At 57.3% G+C, this 17,656-nt stretch overlaps 2 protein-coding genes across 2 annotated transcripts; both read left to right on the forward strand.

Annotated features, from left to right (window-relative positions):
• The first annotated feature begins 5,307 nt into the window (after positions 1-5,307).
• On the forward strand, positions 5,308-8,800 carry CCN5 (cellular communication network factor 5). The gene is made up of 4 exons (XM_032198501.1): positions 5,308-5,367; positions 7,392-7,599; positions 8,153-8,398; positions 8,559-8,800. The coding sequence occupies exons 1-4, from the start codon at positions 5,308-5,310 to the stop codon at positions 8,798-8,800; spliced, it is 756 nt and encodes a 251-aa protein (XP_032054392.1).
• A 3,447-nt stretch (positions 8,801-12,247) lies between these two features.
• On the forward strand, positions 12,248-13,285 carry LOC116495790 (P2Y purinoceptor 1-like). The gene has a single exon (XM_032198502.1). It carries the CDS (start codon positions 12,248-12,250, stop codon positions 13,283-13,285), a length of 1,038 nt encoding a protein of 345 aa, XP_032054393.1.
• The last annotated feature ends 4,371 nt before the right edge of the window (positions 13,286-17,656 follow it).

The following is a 17,656-nucleotide window of genomic DNA, read 5'->3' on the forward strand; positions in this document are numbered from 1 at the left end:
AGCAGCCTCCCCTCACCACCGAGACACAGGGAACCTGCAGGGACCTCTTTCCGTGGCACAGCACGGAGTTTTGTTGGCCAGAGGGCAGGGCTAGCATGGTGAGAGCCAGCAAAGAACTGTTAAATAAGAGATGGGGAGTTTGTTAAGCCAGCATCTCATGGGAGTACCATCAGGGCAAGGCAGGTGGTGGCCGTGCCTTGCAGCCTCACCCTGCTGGCTGAAGGTGGAGATGTCACCAAAGAAGGTGGAGAAGACACCCCAGGAGATGGAGAGGACACCCCAGAAGGTGAAGGTTCCACCCCAGGAGGTGGAGATGCCACCGAGCAGCAGCAGCTCAGATCCGCAGAGCAGCGTGGGCTGCTGAAATGTCCATCTTCCTGCTCCTCCTGCTCCAGCAGTCCCTGGGGAGCTCCCAGCCCTGTCGTTCTTCATCTCCCATCGCTGCCTCTCCACGTCGTGGTGCCCAGGGATGCTCTGTGGAGGAGGAGAAGAGGAGGAGACCTCTGCAGGGGGGTGCCCAGTCTCCCAGGGGATCAGCAGGACAAGAACCCTGTCACCCCCTTCCCTCACCACCTCAAGGAAAGCACCGCTCTGCAGGAGACCTCCACGCCCTGCAGGGGTGCCAGCCCCCCCAAAGCCCCCCACGCCACAAGGGGGGCAGCGTGAGGCAGCCTGGCTGCGAAGGGCCAGCCTCGGCTCTCGCCTTGCGGTCGGGGTGTGAAACCAGCCCAGCCCAGCCGTCTGCTCGCTCCTAATTAGCATCGGGACCTACGTGAGGCAGCCACCTCTGCTCCTTCTTGGGGGATTCTCGTTAGGGGCTGTGGGTTTGCAATTAGCCAGCCGCCCCCCTGTCATCCCCCCCGCGGCAGGTCCCCTGCCCATGGGCAGCCTGACAGCAGGCAGGAGCCCGGAGCCAAGCACCTTCTACAAATCACCCTGCATAGCTCGCATTCCCGGCCGGTTTATGAGCCTTTCAGCTCCTCGTATTGATCAGGGCTGGAGCCGGAGTAATTACGTTCAGCAGAAATCATTTCCCCTGATTTTGAGTCATATTTGAGCCGGTGCCCACCTCCTCCGCTCACCCCTCTCGAGGCAGGCAGCGCTCCGCTCGCTGGTACATACTTTCCGGGCGACATCGTTGCTTTTATAACCGTAGTGAGACCCAGAGGCTTGTTTTTCTCGACTGGATCCCACACACACACTCAAGGTTTCGGCCGTGCCTTTATTGCCCTGGCTGCGGATGAGGAGAAGAGGAGCTGGTTTTTGGGATGTGCGTGCTTGGGAGATGGCTCCGGCATCGGGATGGGGCGTGGGGGAGAGCTGGGGGCCTGGGACCCCTCCGTGCACACAGGCAGTGCTGCTCTCAGACTTCTTAGTCTGGTGGGATGCTTGTTTAGGAGATGCAGAGCCAGCCCGGTGCTGGCTTCATTCCTTGGGTGCAGGGAGGAGGCAGGGCTCGCCCCAAAGCCTGCAGTGTGAGCCCCAAGGAGCGGCAGCATCTCCTCTTCCTGACTGGTTTTGGACAGCAACAATTTGGGCTGGTGGTGAACAAAGCAGGGGTGCAGGGTGGGTGGATGGGCAGCTCTCCCATCCTCCTCACAGTGCCCACGGTGAGCCCTGTCAAGGTGCCCAGTGCCAAAGCTGAAAGCCCTTCTGTGTGCTCCTCCACCCTCCATGGGTGCTGAGATGTGCCCGTTGCACGGGGTGCTCGGCAGGTCCCTGCAGTGCCCGGCACCTCCTCTTCCTCAGCATGGGTGCAAGGCTCCTCTAGGTTCATGCTCAAGGTCTGCCAGGCCCTCAGCCCCTGCAGCCCGGTGCTGCAGGACGTGGGGAAGGGGTGGGTGCAGCAGGGCTGAGCACCTGGCCAGCTTCTGGAGAAGGAAACGGACACAAAATCACAGCCACACCTCGTGCACCATCCTGCAGGGGCCTTGTGGAGTCCCACACCCAGGGCCTGGAGGAAGCACAGACATCGCCCAAGCTCTCCCTCCAGCAGGCAGAGCTGGCTGCGGTTCGAAGGGGAGCTTGGTGAGACCCCAAGGCACCGCTGGCTCTGTGCACGCCTCTGCTTGTAGCACTGATGATGCTGCAAGAGACACGGCAGTTGCCTGAGAACACGCAGCACACCCCACCAGGACAAGAACCAGAGGAAAAATATGGCTTATTTTAGCCTGAAACCACAAGAAAAAACAGAGATAGCCGAAAAGCATGAGCAATTTGATTGGGAAACATGAGTTAGCCATGCAGCTCGATGGAAAATACCAAGGGTCTGTCAGGAACCATGCAAGGTCAGGGTCTGGGTTTTATATCTTGTCTGAAAGACAAAACTTGTAGTGAGATTTTAAAAGAAGCTTATGCTTGGTGATGCTTCGTACCAAAAATAAACTCTCCGAGGACCATAATGTTTGATACGTGATGATTTCTGACAGTTTTCCAAATAATAATGGGAAGACTCATCGGGCTGAGGTTTCCAGACTTTGTTTTACAGAATTCTTATTCCGTGGGTTATCTGGATGTTTAACTTATGGGGACGATTACGAATTGCTCGTCTGGACTTCAGCAGAGAATCTCACAGAATTCTTGCCCAGGGTTTGATACGCCTATTGAGAAAGAGCTTTCTCCTCTCACAGCAGTTGATACATGGCTGGGCTGTGGTAGGGATAAGCCCTCTGTTTGAATTATGAGCTTTTCCCATAGTTTTGGCTAAGGAAGCCATTTCTCAGCTGTGATAGTCCATTCACTCCCCCGGGCAATCTCTCAGCTCCTTCCTCTTGGCAACTGCAGGGTTTTGGTCACGAGCACAGAGACCCATTTATCACCTTCTTTTTAATGCAATCTCCTTCAAAGCACCCCAAAAACAAGCCAGGACCATGCTCCCATCCAGCAGACCCTTTAGGGGTGGCAGAGGGCTGTGCTCGCCCCCAGCCCCGTGCCTGGCAGCCTGCAGGGGTCGGCCGGTCCCAGCCGAAGCTGAGGTTTCTGCTGCCGTTGCCTGACCATCAGGAACTGGACGGCAGCCCTGAATTCTTTTCTCACAAGTCACTTGGCCGGTCACCAGATGGTAAATACTTTCAGTCTCTCCTAGCCCGGGCTCGGGGTGGAAGCAGTGACCTCAAGGTAAAGGATTGCCGGGCCCGTCCCTTGCCCCTCGCCATGGCCAGTTGTCCCAGCCCGCTCCCACCCCGGTTAAGGTGCAGGAACCAGGGGGGGTAAAACTGGCTGGATGGGATGGAAATGGCCATAACCAGCCCTCGGCTCTGCTCTCTGAAGCTGGAGCAGGATTCATTCTGGGTAGGAAACAACTTCACCATCCTGCCAAAAACATAGGTATTTCCAAGGTTCCCAAAGCCAGGCTATTTCCAGAAGTCTCATGAAAAAGAGCCAGCAGCTACCCCAAAGGGCTCAGCAGCCAGGGGAGACCTGGGGTGTCTCCTCTTTATCTTGGGGCTCCTGGCTCTCCTGAGCGTGATGTCTGCCCAGTTTGCCCACCAGTGCCACCTGCCCTCCTGCAACCACCCTGCTGCCCTGCCACGGGGATTGCGCCTCGGCTGCCAGGAGCAAGGAGAACGTCTTCTCCTCCAAGGTGTGGGGCTGCTCTCGCCCTGCCTATGACAATTTCCCTGTTCATACAAAGAGGAATAGACCCAGCAAGGAGCAGGACAGTCTCAGTGCCCAGCAGAGACCGACGTCCAGCCCTGCTCCAAATTCAACCAGCCCAGGGGACGCCCAGCACCCGGCACAGAGCAAAAGTGGGGAGACTCCGAAGCAAAAAGAAGCTACAGCTTGTTGCAGATGGGTGCGATTCCAGATGAGCAGGGTGCACGCTCAGTGCTATTCACAATGGCACATTAAATGGCACAGCCATGAAAAAAAAACCACAGCTGTCTAAAATGTAAATTCGCAGGGTGAGTTCCTTCATTCCTATAGAAACAGCAGAGTCTGCCAGCGGCTAACTCAAAGGAGATGTACTCAGATCCCTGTATCAACTATTTTCTTGCACAACTGACCACAAAAAAAAAAAAAAAAAAAAAAAAAAAAAAAAAAAAAGCTGACAATAATACCATGGAAACTGTGGAGCACAACATGTGGAATTAATTAGTAGCTATGAAATCACACGCATGGTACAGGACACATATGGGGTACATGCTCCGGAGGGGAAGGGTTGTGAGTATTTAGAAAGTGAGCTGTTAACGTGCTGCTTCATGAACCAGAACCTGTGCGAGGGCTCCTGCTCTGCCCCTCGCTGCCCACAGCCCCACACGGTGACCTGGGGACATGGGGACACCATGAGCCTGGGGACATGGGGACACTGTGAGCACAGGGACATGCAGGCAGAGCCCCGTGGGTACAAGATGAGGCTTTCCTTCCCTTATCAGCACGTGATCCCAGTTTCTAACTGGAAAATGAAGCCATGCCCATTAATCTGGATTTGCAATAAACAAGCCCGGGATAATGAATTGAATTCCCTGTCCCCTGCAGCGAGGCTACATCAGGGCTCTGGCTCCTCTCGAGCCACTGCTGGTAGAGGCACCGCGGCTGCACCGCTCCCCGACACAGAGGGGTGACCAGCAGCACGGGCTGCCGCAGCCTCGTTAACAGCCCGACAGCAGCTAACGAAGCAGAACCAGAGCAGAGAATCCTGGCGGTGACCGCAGAGCTGGCCCTGCAGCCTTCCTGCCCTGCCCTCCCCATGCTCGCATGCGGCAGCTCTGTGCCCGGGGGGCTGAGCTCAGGGACGGCTCTGCAGGAAACTGGGGACCTGTCACCTGCTTTGAAGTCCTCGTGGACTCGGTCACAGCTTTTTCAGGAGCTGAGTTTGGGTTTACAAGGCTTGAAATCAGCAGTGCCAGAGTTGCATTTCCCAGACTGGATTTCGGGTGGACAGCTACCCCAGACCTTTCACAACCCTGAAGAACAGTGCTGGCTCTGTTTGGCAGCCAACACGTAGCAGGCAGAGGCTTTGGCCATCTCTGTGGGCACCGTGGCCCCCTCTGCCATGCCCACATCCCTGGGGACAGCGTCCCTTCCCTTCGCTTGCTCTCCTGGCAGGCAGCACGCTCTCACCTTGAGGGGAGTGGAAATGTCAGCTGGAATGTCGGCTGGAAAAAAAAAAAAAAGAAAAGAAAAGAAGCAAATCTTGAGGCTCGTCCAAACCTACTCCTGTTTATATTGGAGCCTGGGAGTGACATCAGAGCAGGGAGAGTATAAACACCAGCAGGACCCACTCAGGGCTTTAAAGCCCGCAAACACGCTGCTGCCTCTGGCCGCCCGGGGGGCGATGTGCCCAAGTGCCGCGGGGCGAGCAGCATGAGGCTCCGGCTGGAGAAACAGCTCCTCTTCCTCTCCCTGCTCTGCATCCTCTCCAAGGTAAGGGAGACGGGGCACCGGGTGGCTGTAGCCTCATCGGGGAAGCACCCGGCTCTCCCAAAAGGAGGCTCAGGCTCCGGTGCTGGCTCGAGCCCTAGCTCCCGCTGGCAGGCAGGCTGTCTTGCTGCAGCCTCGCAGAGGCAGAGCTGTGCTTGGGAGAGAGCTCGAATTAACCAGCGGGGTCTTAATGCTCGTGGGCCAAATGCTGCCGTGGTGCAGGCAGGAATAGCAGCGATGTGCTCTGCTTGCTCGCCCCTTCCCTGTGGCTCCGTGCCAGCTCCCACAGGTTCCTCGCTCTGTGCTGGCCGGGCAGCGAGCACCAGCCCCAGGGGTGCCCAGCCATCTGCTCATCCCAGGATGCTCACACGGAGCTGTCGGATACCTCTGACAGGATTTGGGTTGTTCTATGATTTGTTTTTTCCCTCCTTTCTGCGTGGCATCGCTCCCTGTGCAGAGTTTTGAAAGGCGGGGGGGGGGGGGGGGGGGGGGGGGGGCGCGCAGCTCCAAATTCTTCTCATCGCTGCTTGAATCCCAAGTCAGACATTGTGCAGGCAGGGACATCTCAGCAGCTTCGTGCCCATTTCACTGCTTTCCCAGGCACTTAAGATCTCTAATAGGAGCCACATTTTCATCTAATGACGAGTTAATTACAGGGAGCAAGGGGAAATGGATTAATGGAGTTGGCTTGGCTAATCTCTCTAAAATATTGTTCTGTAATAGAAACCTGAAAGATGAAAAATGCTCTTGGCTCCCTGTTAAGCTGTGACTGAGGAATGGCTCCTACCCCAGGAGTACTCGGTGAATTTCTGGAACATCACCAGCAGCCTCTTGTCCCCAGCCCAGACCTTGCCATCATATCACAGCTGGTCCTCCAGTCCCTGCCCGGGTCTCGCTGGCTTCTGCTGCTCATTGATAAAACTGGAACAGGGATTGCCCAGCCCTTTTTGGGCATATTTTATCTCTAATTCCTAGCACTGACACTTCTACAGGTCAATAAAAAAACATCTGGTGAGCTGAACTGCTGCAAGCAGGTGAGCAGACAGCACACCTGTACCCATCCCTAGCTGGTCATGCCAGGCTTGATGCTGGAGGGAGAAATTCTAAAAAAGAGAGGAAGATGGTTTGTAAAATCCATGTGCTCCAGCTGAATCCATCATCTCCTGGCAGGCTCAGCAGACACCCATGTCTGGCTCAGGACAGGGCTGGTTTGGGTTGCGCATTCACTGAGCAGGTGCTGGAGGTGCCATGGGCGTAGTGCTGCAGGAGGGGAGCACGGGGCTCACGTGCAGGCAGGGCTCACATCCATACCGGCATTGTCCGGGCCAGGATTGGAAAGAATTCGCTTCCAAATGGCAGGTCCAAACCATTTGGCTTCAGGCCCAACATGCAACAGCCCCAGCAGCCGTCCCTGTCGGACACGAGACGAGCGCTGCCTGCAGAAGCTGTTAGTGCCGGGGTAATGGTGTGTGCAGCACAAACCACAGGCATGAGCACCTACCTGCCTGGGTCAGCCCCTGCAGGCACGGCCCTGGAAAACAGCCAGCAGGGCAGGCAAACAACCGTGGTGCACAGACCTGCCAAAGTCATCACTCCACGTAGCTGGGAGGAGAAATTTGGCTCCCAATCCCTGAAAGCCCATCTATCTACGTGCTCCTCACCCAGCGAGCCGGGCAGAGGAGGCAGGTGGACCAGAAGGGACAGCAGTGAGCTTCATTTGGCTTCTGCTCCCCCACTGCAAACACGTTGCCACATGTCTTGGCACAAATGAGAGCTGTTAAGCCTCCTTCATGCAAAACATGCCTTGTTCCCCCTGTTTTCCATGGGAGCTGCAGGTGCCCATCACGCCCTACGAGGACGGCACCATTCCAGGCTGCCTTGCCATATTCCTATGGATGTGTGGAGCCTCCCTCCACCAAAACCCTGCCCCCACCCCACCGTGACCGACATTCAGAGCGGGTTCCCTGGCCGTCCTAGTGAAATAGCAGCCGTCAGCCAAGCAGCCAGCGATGGTTTTGTCCCTGCAGGTGTGTGCCCAGCTGTGCCGCCGGCCGTGCTACTGCCCCTGGGTGCCTCCCCGCTGCCCCCGCGGCTCTCCCCTGGTCCTGGATGGCTGCGGCTGCTGCAAGGTGTGTGCACGGCGCCTGGGAGAGCCCTGCGACTTCCTCCACGTCTGCGACCGCAGCCAGGGCCTCGTCTGTGACTACAGCACGGGCACCGGAGCCACCTGCAACTGTGAGCACCGCAGTGCCTGTGTCCCCCCCCCAGGAAGCCCTCAGGCTCCAGGCACCATGGAGCCTGCAACCAGCGACCTGGACACATCCTCAAGAGCAGCTCTATTGAGGATGATGCATGCAGATGGCCTTGGGGCTGTGCTGTTCCTCCAGCCAGTGGTTGCTAGATGGGTTTTGGGGGTGATTTGAACCAGGGTGGGCTCAGGGATGCTGCAGTACCAGTCGCCCTGCTGGGGCTGGAGGCTGAGGTGCTGCAGAGAAATTGCAGAGAATTTTTTTTTAAGTCTGAAAACCCTGAGGGATATAGGCAGAGCCAGAGGGCAGCGGGTTTCTCACCAACTGGTGAGCTACTGCTCTGAAAAAAAACACGTGAAGAGCTCAGCAGAGGGAGCAGGGAAGGGGAAGAGGGGTGATGCACACACTGCTGCAGGTGATCAGCAGCAAACCCGCACCCACCCTGCACCTCTGCCCCTTGCAACCCCTAGCCACCCTTTTTACCCCTCCGCCCTCCCCCCCTTACCTGTCCCTGACGGGCTCCGGGGCTGTCGTTGCAGTTGAAGATGTGGAGGAGGGCTGCGAGGTGAACGGCCGGATCTATCGGGACGGGGAGGTTTTCCAGCCCAGCTGCAAGCTGCAGTGCCGCTGCCTGGACGGGGGCTTCACCTGCGTCCCGCTCTGCCAGGAGGACGTGCGTCTGCCCACCCCAGACTGCCCCCACCCGCGGCGAGTGGACATCCCGGGCAAGTGCTGCCCCGAGTGGGTCTGCGAGGCTGGAGAGCGGCTCCAGGATGCCAGGGCAGGTAAGAGGAGGACATGGTGGTGAGGGCTTGGAGAGCACCAACAGGAGGCACCTCGCTGCACGTCTCCCCGCCGTGCAGGATCACGTCGCAGCACCCATCCTGGCACGCAGCGTGGTGCTGGGCTCCAAGCTCTCTTTCTCCATCCTCTGTCTCCATCCAGCCCCCGCAGCAGCATCCCCGGTGGTGCCGTACCCGTGCCGGCCGTGGGGCACGGAGTGGAGCGCCTGCTCAGCCACCTGTGGCGTGGGCATCTCCACCCGTGTCTCCAACCAGAACCGCTCCTGCCGCCTGGAGACACAGAGGAGGCTCTGCATGGCCAGACCCTGCCCGGCCCTGCCGGTGGCACCCCCTGCGGTAAGCGAGGGCCTCGGGGCAGCCAAAACCTCGGGGCAACAACTCTGACCAGGAACGGGGTGTTCCGGGCAGCACGAGTACCCGTGCACACCCCAGCCACAAGCCAAACCTATCCCTGAGCAAGACAAACCACCTGCTGGTGGTGGGTGCGCTTGGGACGTACCCCAGCCACCCAGCAGCAGGAGCAGCCCTGAGTTTGGAGGCTCTGGATGTCTGAATCTGAGAGTATCGTGGGTCCCGTGTGGCTCTGCACACTGCAGCCGGGCTGGAGCTGTCCTTGTGGCAGAGGCTGCGCTTGCAGCTCCTGCCTGGGTACACTGGGGCTGGGCTCTTCCATCCCTTTCATTAGCCTGGCACGACCCTAGTGTAAACACACTGCACAACTGCCTCGATCACATGCAGCCAGCACTTTCCTGCTCCATGTGTCCCTGCTGCTGCATGTCCCAGCTCCCCAGACGCGGGGAGCATGTCACCACCCCTCCACCACCCCATCACTCTGCTCTGCCTTTCCAGAGGGGATGAGGAGGGCGTTTGTGGCCGTGCCCACCCTGGTTGCAGCCCGGAGCCAACGCCTCGCCCCAGCAAAGAGTCTGGCACAAGCCCATGGCACCGTAGTTTCGGCGGAGATGGAGGACTTGTCCTTGGGGAAACTGAGGAAGAACTGACAGATCTTGCCTACAAAGGAGGGTGGAAATAGGGAACAGGATCCCTACGCCCACCACGTGCACCCTGTTGCCCCAGGCCGGGTTACTGGGCAGCATCCCCAAGTTTCTTTGGCTGCATGAAATGAGGAAACCTCGTCTCAAGCATGAACCCACCTGAGAAGCAGGGACTTGGTCCTTTCTTGGGCCGGTGGGGCTTTGGAGAGGGCTGGGCAGTGCTGTTCCTTTGCTGAGCACCACACACACCGCTCTGCTCTGTGGGGGTTGGCACAGGGAGACCCCCAACGGGACTCCCAGTGCCAGGGCTCGGGCTGTGGGGCTCAGCAACGCGCTCACCCATCCCACTGCCAGGCAGCCACTGTGTGCCTGGGTGTCGGCAGAGGCATCCCTGTGGCTGCTCGCATTCACCTTCCCCACATCCCTCCAGGATCAGCAGGACCCTTCCTGCCCCGCCTGGCCTCCTCCTCCCCAAAGCCCCGGCGGTTTGGCAGGGCTTTGGCGAGCGAGGAGCTCAGACAGAGGAGGCACCGCTCCGTGGCACCAGACACCACCAAGCACCCAGGCACGTACCCCCAAAGCTGAGGGCCAAAGCAAAGGCAGGAGAAGGGAAAACAAATTGTGACAACAGGCTGGAGAGCTGCTGAGCAGCTCTGCGTTTGTTTTTCCCCAGCAATAAGCCTCGTGGGGGCCATGCAGAAACGCAGCCCAAATGCCCTCTAATGGCCTCGCAGAAGTGAGCAGAGGCATCGCACAGCCCATGGCCAGGAAGCAGTGGTCTAGGCTGTGTGTCCAGGCGAGGGATGCATGATTTAGGTGTGTATCCATGGAATTAAAGTGTTGAAACCTCTGTGGCAGCGTGTCGGCCTGGATTAAATACATCCCTGGGCCAGCAGCAGGAAAAACCAGCAGGGCTGAGCAGCTGCTTGCCCGCTCCCCCAGTCCCTGAAAGTGCTGAAAATAAATGTCAATGGCACTTTCAGCCACCTCTTTGAGGAAAAAAAAAAATAAAGAAAAACAAAATCTCACTGCTCACGCAGTAAAAGCAAAACCTTGTTTACAACGAGAATTATTTACCGTGATCATCTGGTGTGCTGCCCGAGTGCAGATCCTTAATTCAGTTTGCTATCGGAACACGGCAAACCTCTGGCAGGCAGCAAACTGCAGAGTGAACTTGGCCCCAGCCACAGCTTTTCTGGGCCTTTTTTCTTTCTTTTTACTTCTGTGGTGGCTGTGCCACAAAAGCTGTGACATGAGGCTCACATAGACCTTAAAACCACAATGTTCCTCTGTTGACACTGAGAAAACGTGTTTGGTGTACTGAAAATCCTGTTTTGAAGCCAGTTCTCATGGTGGGACGAGGCCACTAAGGTGATTTCCCAGCTCTCAGCCACCTCTGGATGACAACAAACACCAAAAAGGTCACTTTTTAAGTGGCAACCTGCAAATCCCACACAGCAATGACTCTACACACCTCTTTTTTTGTTTTTGTTTTGTTTTCCTGGCAGCAAAATGTCACTTCTCCCTGATTCACTCAGCAGAGAACACCTAAACAATAAATTAACGAATCCAAATAAATCAGAGCTATTTCTCCCCAAGGAAAGAGGGAAATCGACTCTTGAGATTGAATTGTGAGGCTCACAACATTTGCCGTTCCCCCTGAAGCCCTGCTGCCCTGGAAACATGCCTTTGTGGGGTTTGTGCTTGTCGCAGCCCCCGACACCGTGATTTCTGGGCTTCGCCTGCCCTTCGGGGTGTGGATGCAGAGAGTTTATCCCACAGATAATTGTGGTCACCCCTAATGCTCAACCCCAACCAGAACCCAGCTCCCCTCACACGCCACCACCACATCCGTGCACGAGCAGTGGGTGATCCGGCTGCGCCCGCGGTGAGCCATGCATCGCAGGTCGTTTCCTAGCAAGCACATGTAGCCTCCGAAAGAGAAACTGTGAGCCACTGCATGAGTAAACACCATGCAGAACCTTTTTTTTTTTTTTTTTTCCATCCGGTGATTTTTAAACATGTGGAGATGGCTGGGAAAGGGCTGGTGAGCCTCTCGGTAAAACTAAGCACTTTTACATACCTCCCTGGGCACAAGGGTGCAGTGCTCAACAACAAAACAAGATTTTTTTTGCATTTTTGGTATTGGTGCACCTCTAGTGTGAGTGAATTTCTGGACGGAGTGGCATGCCAAGAGCACAGTCCCACAAATACCCCACCCTGCCATGGTCGGAAAAGCCGTGTCCCCACGGGAACCTCTTTGCAGCTGCACACCCTGGGGATGCCTGCAGCCCTCAGACTTCACCCCACAGGCAAGCAATAACAAAGTATGGATCAAAACTACTCAGAGGAGGAGGAGGATTTCTGTCTGTGTTTGGGGGAAGGATGTAAGATGGGCAGCAGCAGTAAGCTGTCACGGGGTGCTTAGGCTGTTTTGGGGGATGGGGTGACCCCCTTCACCCCGATGGGATGGGACAGAGCCACAGCAGCGAGCTGCAGAGCTCTCCCACCGGCTGCAATTCAGGGCCACCCCCGTGCATGCATCCCTTCCTCCCGCCCCCTCCAGCACCACCAGAAATAGCTGGGGCCCTGGCGCCGGTCTCAAAATACATCCAGGGGCTGACAACAGGGTGCTGAGCAGGGGACGGCCTCAGCCATCCACCTCCGGGCTCTCTGCTCCCCTTGCCCCCGGTCAAAGGGCATCAGAGAGGGGAGGCGAGGACAGCCAGAGCCCCGGGCCGGATCCTGCTGCTGCTGCAAGCGCCGCCTCAGGCACCGCCGCTGCCAGCACCGCCCTGTTTCCTCCCCAGTCCCCGGCCAGCTGCTGCAGCACCCGATGGCGGCCCAGGCTCCGCTTTCGGGCAACTCCAGCAGCGCCCCGTGCCCCATCAACGCCGCCTTTGCCCATCACTTCTTGCCCGGCGTCTACCTGGTGGTGACCCCGCTGGGGCTGGTGGGGAACGCGCTGGGGCTGTGGCACCTGCGGGCCACCCCCCGCGGACCCCTCAGCCTGCTGGTGGGCAACCTGGGCCTGGCCGACCTGCTGTACGTGGGCACGCTGCCCTTCCTCATCAGCTACTACCTGCAGGGCAGGACCTGGCCCTTCGGCAGGGCCTGGTGCCGGCTGACACGGGGCCTCTTCCACCTCAACCTCTATGCCAGCATCGGCTTCCTCACCTGCATCAGCCTCCACCGCTACCTGGGCATCGTGCACCCGCTGCGGGCGCGGGGTAGGTGCCAGGAGCTCTTCTCCTCCGCGTGGCTCAGCGCCGCGGTCTGGGGGTGGGTGGTGGCGCAGGTGGCCCCCGACCTGGCCTTCAGCAAGATGAACCCCACGGGGACGCAGTGCCACGACACCACGGAGCAGGACAGCCTGGACAGGTACCTGGCGTACACCGCAGCCGTCACCGCCACCGGCTTCGTCGTGCCCTTCCTCATCATCGTCGGCTGCTACTGCCACGTGGTGGTGGTGCTCTGCAGGAACGACACCATGGACCCCGGCCTCAGGAGAAGGAGCATCAGACTGGTGGTTCTCGTGATGGTCCTCTTCTCTGTCTGCTTCCTCCCCTACCACGTCTTCAGGAACCTCAACTTGCTGTCCCGGCGCTGGCAACTGCAAGGGTCCTGCACGCAGGCTTCAAGGGACATCTACGTCTCCTACCAGGTGACCAGGGGCCTGGCCAGCTTCAACAGTGCCCTCAACCCCCTGCTCTACGTAATGACCAGCAAGGACTGCACCTCACGTTTGAGAACCATCTACCGAAGGGCCAAGAAGTCCCTGGAGTCTGCCTTCACAAGGGAAAACTCTCGCCAAGCACTTGAGACGAGGACGAGCAACATCTCCGGTGAGCAGGAGGCTTCTGATGAGCTCTGAGGCACCCAGCACAACTCCTTCCCCAAAAGATGTGCTGCATTGGCTTGTGCTTGGCTCCTTCTTGGTATCAGCCCCTCGTCCCCACCACCACACCTGACCCTGGTGCCAGGGACAGACAGGACCACGGGCATCAGACACCGAAGCGGGGTGAGGTTTTAGAGTAAAGCTACCAAACCCAACTGCTTTGCCTACAACATGCCAGGAGATGGAACAAAATAGATGCTGCCTTTACCCCATTCCTGAAATATTTCTCAACCCTGCCTCCAATGCAGCAGTCTGAGGGGGGTTAACAGCCCTTGGCTGCATTTTGGGCTTCTCGACGAGTGAGGAACGGGGACAAGCGATGCTTGGCCCCGCAGCACCCTCAAGCTGCCAGACTTCTGGGGGGGACATGGACTGGAGGTGGGCTCCCTCCCTCACACAAGGAGAGGGCAGTGGTAATTGAACTACTATTGCCGGGCTGCTGAGAGAGGAAGTGCTTTGGAAAAGGAAATATTCATAAAAATAACTCAGTTTAAACGTATGACTAAACCATGCCAGCTGCTGGGCTAGATGTTCTGGGCGATTGAGCTGCTTCAGGATCTGTTATCCTCCGCTGCCCACCTTCTTCACAGACAAAAAAAAAAGAAAAAAAAAAAAAAGAAAAAGTATTTCAGCATTACTCACTCTCTTCTGGAACACCACATAGCAGGCAACAACAAATTGGCATTTAAAAGTTTCCAAAGTTGTTTTTTTTTTATCCTTATTGTTCTTTACAAGGCAAATGACAGCAGCAGCCCGAACCCGGGGCTCGGCAGGCAGCTCCCCGCAGAGCCCTGCAGGTGGGCGGCTGCAGCTTGCTCTCCCATCCAGCCCCACGAGGATGTTCAAAATTAGACGTGTCTGGTGCAAATTAGATGTCCAGATGCCATCTGAAGAGAGGCTCGAAGACTTCTGGAGGTAAGGGTGGCTGGGGAGGGCAGGATGTGCACCAGTGCCTGGGGGGTGGCCGTGGGGCTCTGCTGCAGAGGCTCCTGAGCAGTTCTCCTGCTCTCCGTGTTCCCCACCACAAACAGCTGAAATGTTTTGGTCCTTGTGAAATGGAGACTGCCTTCAGTCCTGCAAAGTGCTTTGCAGCAGCAGCTTTCGCACCCCTGCTGAAGGAGGGGGGCTGTGAGTTAGAAGCGCCCTGTGCTGGGAAAGCACCAGCCCAGGAGCACTGCGTGTCGGAGCAAAGTCTTACCAGGCAGCAGCTGCTCACAGCCCCACCTCGCTGCTCTATGCAGGAAGCCGTGGCTGGCTTTCAGGCAGAGCTAACACGCCTAATGTGCAAATAAACACTTATTGCTTTCAGTCCTGAGTCGTCTGACTTCTGTTAGAGCCTTACAGGGGCACAGGAGCCAGCTGTCGGGCAGGCAGGAGCAGCAGAGCTCCCCAGGCTCTGCAGAGAGAGTGCCCAGGCAGCTGGCAGAGAGATCCCCAGAGCATACTCTGGGTCTGCTGGGATCCAGCACAGCCCCAAAACTTTCATCTCCTGCCTCATCCTCAGGAAACCAAAAGGCAAAGTTTAGTTCTGGGGTGAGCTGATCTTTTGTCCCTGCAGCAGGTGTTTGGGGCATTAGGACCAAGGCTGCCCTCTGCTGCTTGTATGTCCCCAGGATCTGCGCTCTTCCAGAGCTCTGACATTTTACTCCTCTGATTCTTTTACTCCTTTCCTGATAAAAAAAAAAAAAAAAAAAAAAAAAAAAAGGAAATGCCCTCCCACCCACCTCCCTTCTCCAATGCCCCCCACATCATCATTAAGGATGATTTACAGATCAGCATCCCAAGGCCCAGCTCCAAGCCCCAGGAACTGTTGCAGTCCCAACACAGCTCATTTTTCTGCGTCCCACAGCTCTCAAACCACCAAAAGCCATTAAGGAACCACAGGCTGGGATGATGCCTCTGAGATTTTTGTAGTACCTTGTACTCTCCAGTCCTCAGCCAGCACTGCTCTCTACAAGCACAGCCGAGCTCCTGCCCTTTATTAGCTGCATGTAATTAAGCACAACTGCTGGAACGTGAGCCTGGCTCTCTCAGCTGGGTGATGGAGAGCAAAGCAGCCGCTCTTCCTCCAGCCCTTGCTCCCTGGCAAGGATCAGCTGCTGTCCCACAGGGGACATCTCGGTGCCTGGGCACCTCTGGGCACCCTCTGGCCCCTCCGAGCCACCAGGTGTGGTGGCACTGTCCCTTAGGTGACCAACAAGGGGACAGGGACAGCAGGAAGCTGCTGTGTCCCTCCTTCTCCTTGTCCTCCCCCTGTCCTGGGGGGCTGGCAGTGTTTTGGCAGGGCTGTGCCCCAGTGCTCATGTGGCAGAAGGGATCAGTGCCCCCAGAGCAGCCACAGCAGTGCCTGGGTTGGCACCCAGAGCTGTCCCCTCTGCTGCAGACAGCTGGCTGCCCAAAATTAGGCGAGAGGAATCCCACCCCCAGTGCCTGCCCTCCTGCCCAGCCCTGGCACAGCACAGCAGAGCAGTGAGCCACCAGCATCAGACTGATGGAGATTTTTAATCACTTTCCCCATGTCAGGCTCAACCAACAACCCAACGTGGTGGGAATTCTGCTGGCATTAATGGGATCGAGATCAGGCCCAGAAATTTGGCAGCGTTTCTTCTTTCATTAAATAAACCTCTCTTACTCGAGGGTTTGTTGCAAGCACGGTTGAGATTTATTATGTTAAAGACAATTCTGAGCCGACAGCCTGGGGAAGCCATTCAGGCAAAATTAACAGGCACGAGCACAGAGGCAGAGACGCACGAGCCCTTCATTTCCCTAGAATGCCAAACCGTTTGGCTTGGCATGCAGAACCCCATGCAAGAACACATCCCTGCCATTGACAGCTAGATGCAGAGGACTCAGCTCCGTTTAAATCTTTATTTTTACTTTGCACAGATTTTTAGAAGGAGTCTGAAGCCTGAAAAGAGGATTTGCCCCCACTGGCGTTCACAGTGTGTGATGCATGGCTGAAATTAATGCTACGTGGAGCTTGGTGCAGCTGGTACATCCTGAAAGAAGGTGGCTGGGGTGGATGGGAAGAGGGATGGGGAAACCCAAAGCCCCATCACCCGGAGATGCAGCCCCAGGCCCAGCGCTCAGCTCTCCAGCACAACGGTCTCATTGTGCTTGAGGGGTGCAGACCCCGCAGGTTATCTCATGTACCGAGGGCATCCACTGCACTTGGAAAGGGACAGCAGCTGCAGCTACTGCAGGTGTAACGGTAAATATGGTAAAATGGTAAATATGTGCGGGGCTGGGTGCTGCTGGTGGGTATTTCAGGAAAGGAGGAAATCTGAGTCTGTCTGTGCTGCAGTGCTTTGGCATCTGGGAGACCAACAGCTTGTAAGAAGAGCAAAGCGTATAAATAGAACAACATTTAGCATGCCTGTGTGAGGCCACCAGCCTGATATTACTCCTGCAGTGCCTGGGTTATAAATAGGTGCTGCGGGTGGGACCTGCGTGGGGCAGGAGCCCGGGAGGCGCTGACTTGCAGCTCGGCAGCAGCCGCAGCCGTAGCACGCATTTGTATGTGTGTTACAGAGCAGCTGCGGCTGCACCGGGCCTGGAGGGCTCCGTGAGCCCAGGCTCGGCGGGGATGAGCTGGTTTTTAGAGCATCCCTCTCAATATCCCTCCTCCGAGCCCCTTGCTGGCAGAGCCGGCAGCTCCAGCATCCCGCACCCAGCCCGCCCGCAGCCCCCAGCGCAGGGGTGTTGGTGCAGGGGGGATATGCAGGGGTCAGCGCCTTTTCCCCCTCCTGGCTGGCTCCTTTTCAGAGCTCCTCGTCCCTGGGCTTGCTGCCGGTGGCTCTGGGTAGTCCCCAGGGGAGCAAAGCCAGCGGCACGGCAGCACAGCACCGGCTGGGAGGTTTTATTTTGCTTTCCCATGCCACGGGGTGAGGACGGGAGGGTCACTGGTGGACCAAGCAGCAGGCTCCATCTGTGGACATCTGCTTCCCAAGCCAGAAACCCCAAATGCCCATGCCCTGGGTCTGTCACTGCTAGGACGTGCCCTATGGTAACCCAGGACAGCATCACCTCCCACCCCAAAGGAGGCTCAAAGGAGACACCTGAAAGTTACCCAGCTGCTCCTCGTCCCAGGGAAGCCTCAGGCTGCTTCTCCTGCTCCTCACAGGCGGTGTGCCCGGCTCCCCAAAAACCGGGGGCTCATTTGATTCCCTGTGGCTGACTCACGGGGCGCTGGTGCCTGGAGCAGCTGTGGCTCTGCTGCCGCTTGCTGTGCCCCAGGGACCCAGCTCAGCCTCTGAGCAGCGCCGGGAAGCAAGGGGCAGGGCTGGGGCAGGCACAGGGGACCCTTCGCATTCACAGTTCAGGGCAGATGTCTCTCAGCTCCCCAAT

Source organism: Aythya fuligula, chromosome 16 (assembly GCF_009819795.1).
Source record: "Aythya fuligula isolate bAytFul2 chromosome 16, bAytFul2.pri, whole genome shotgun sequence".
Taxonomy (NCBI): Eukaryota; Metazoa; Chordata; class Aves; order Anseriformes; family Anatidae; genus Aythya; species Aythya fuligula.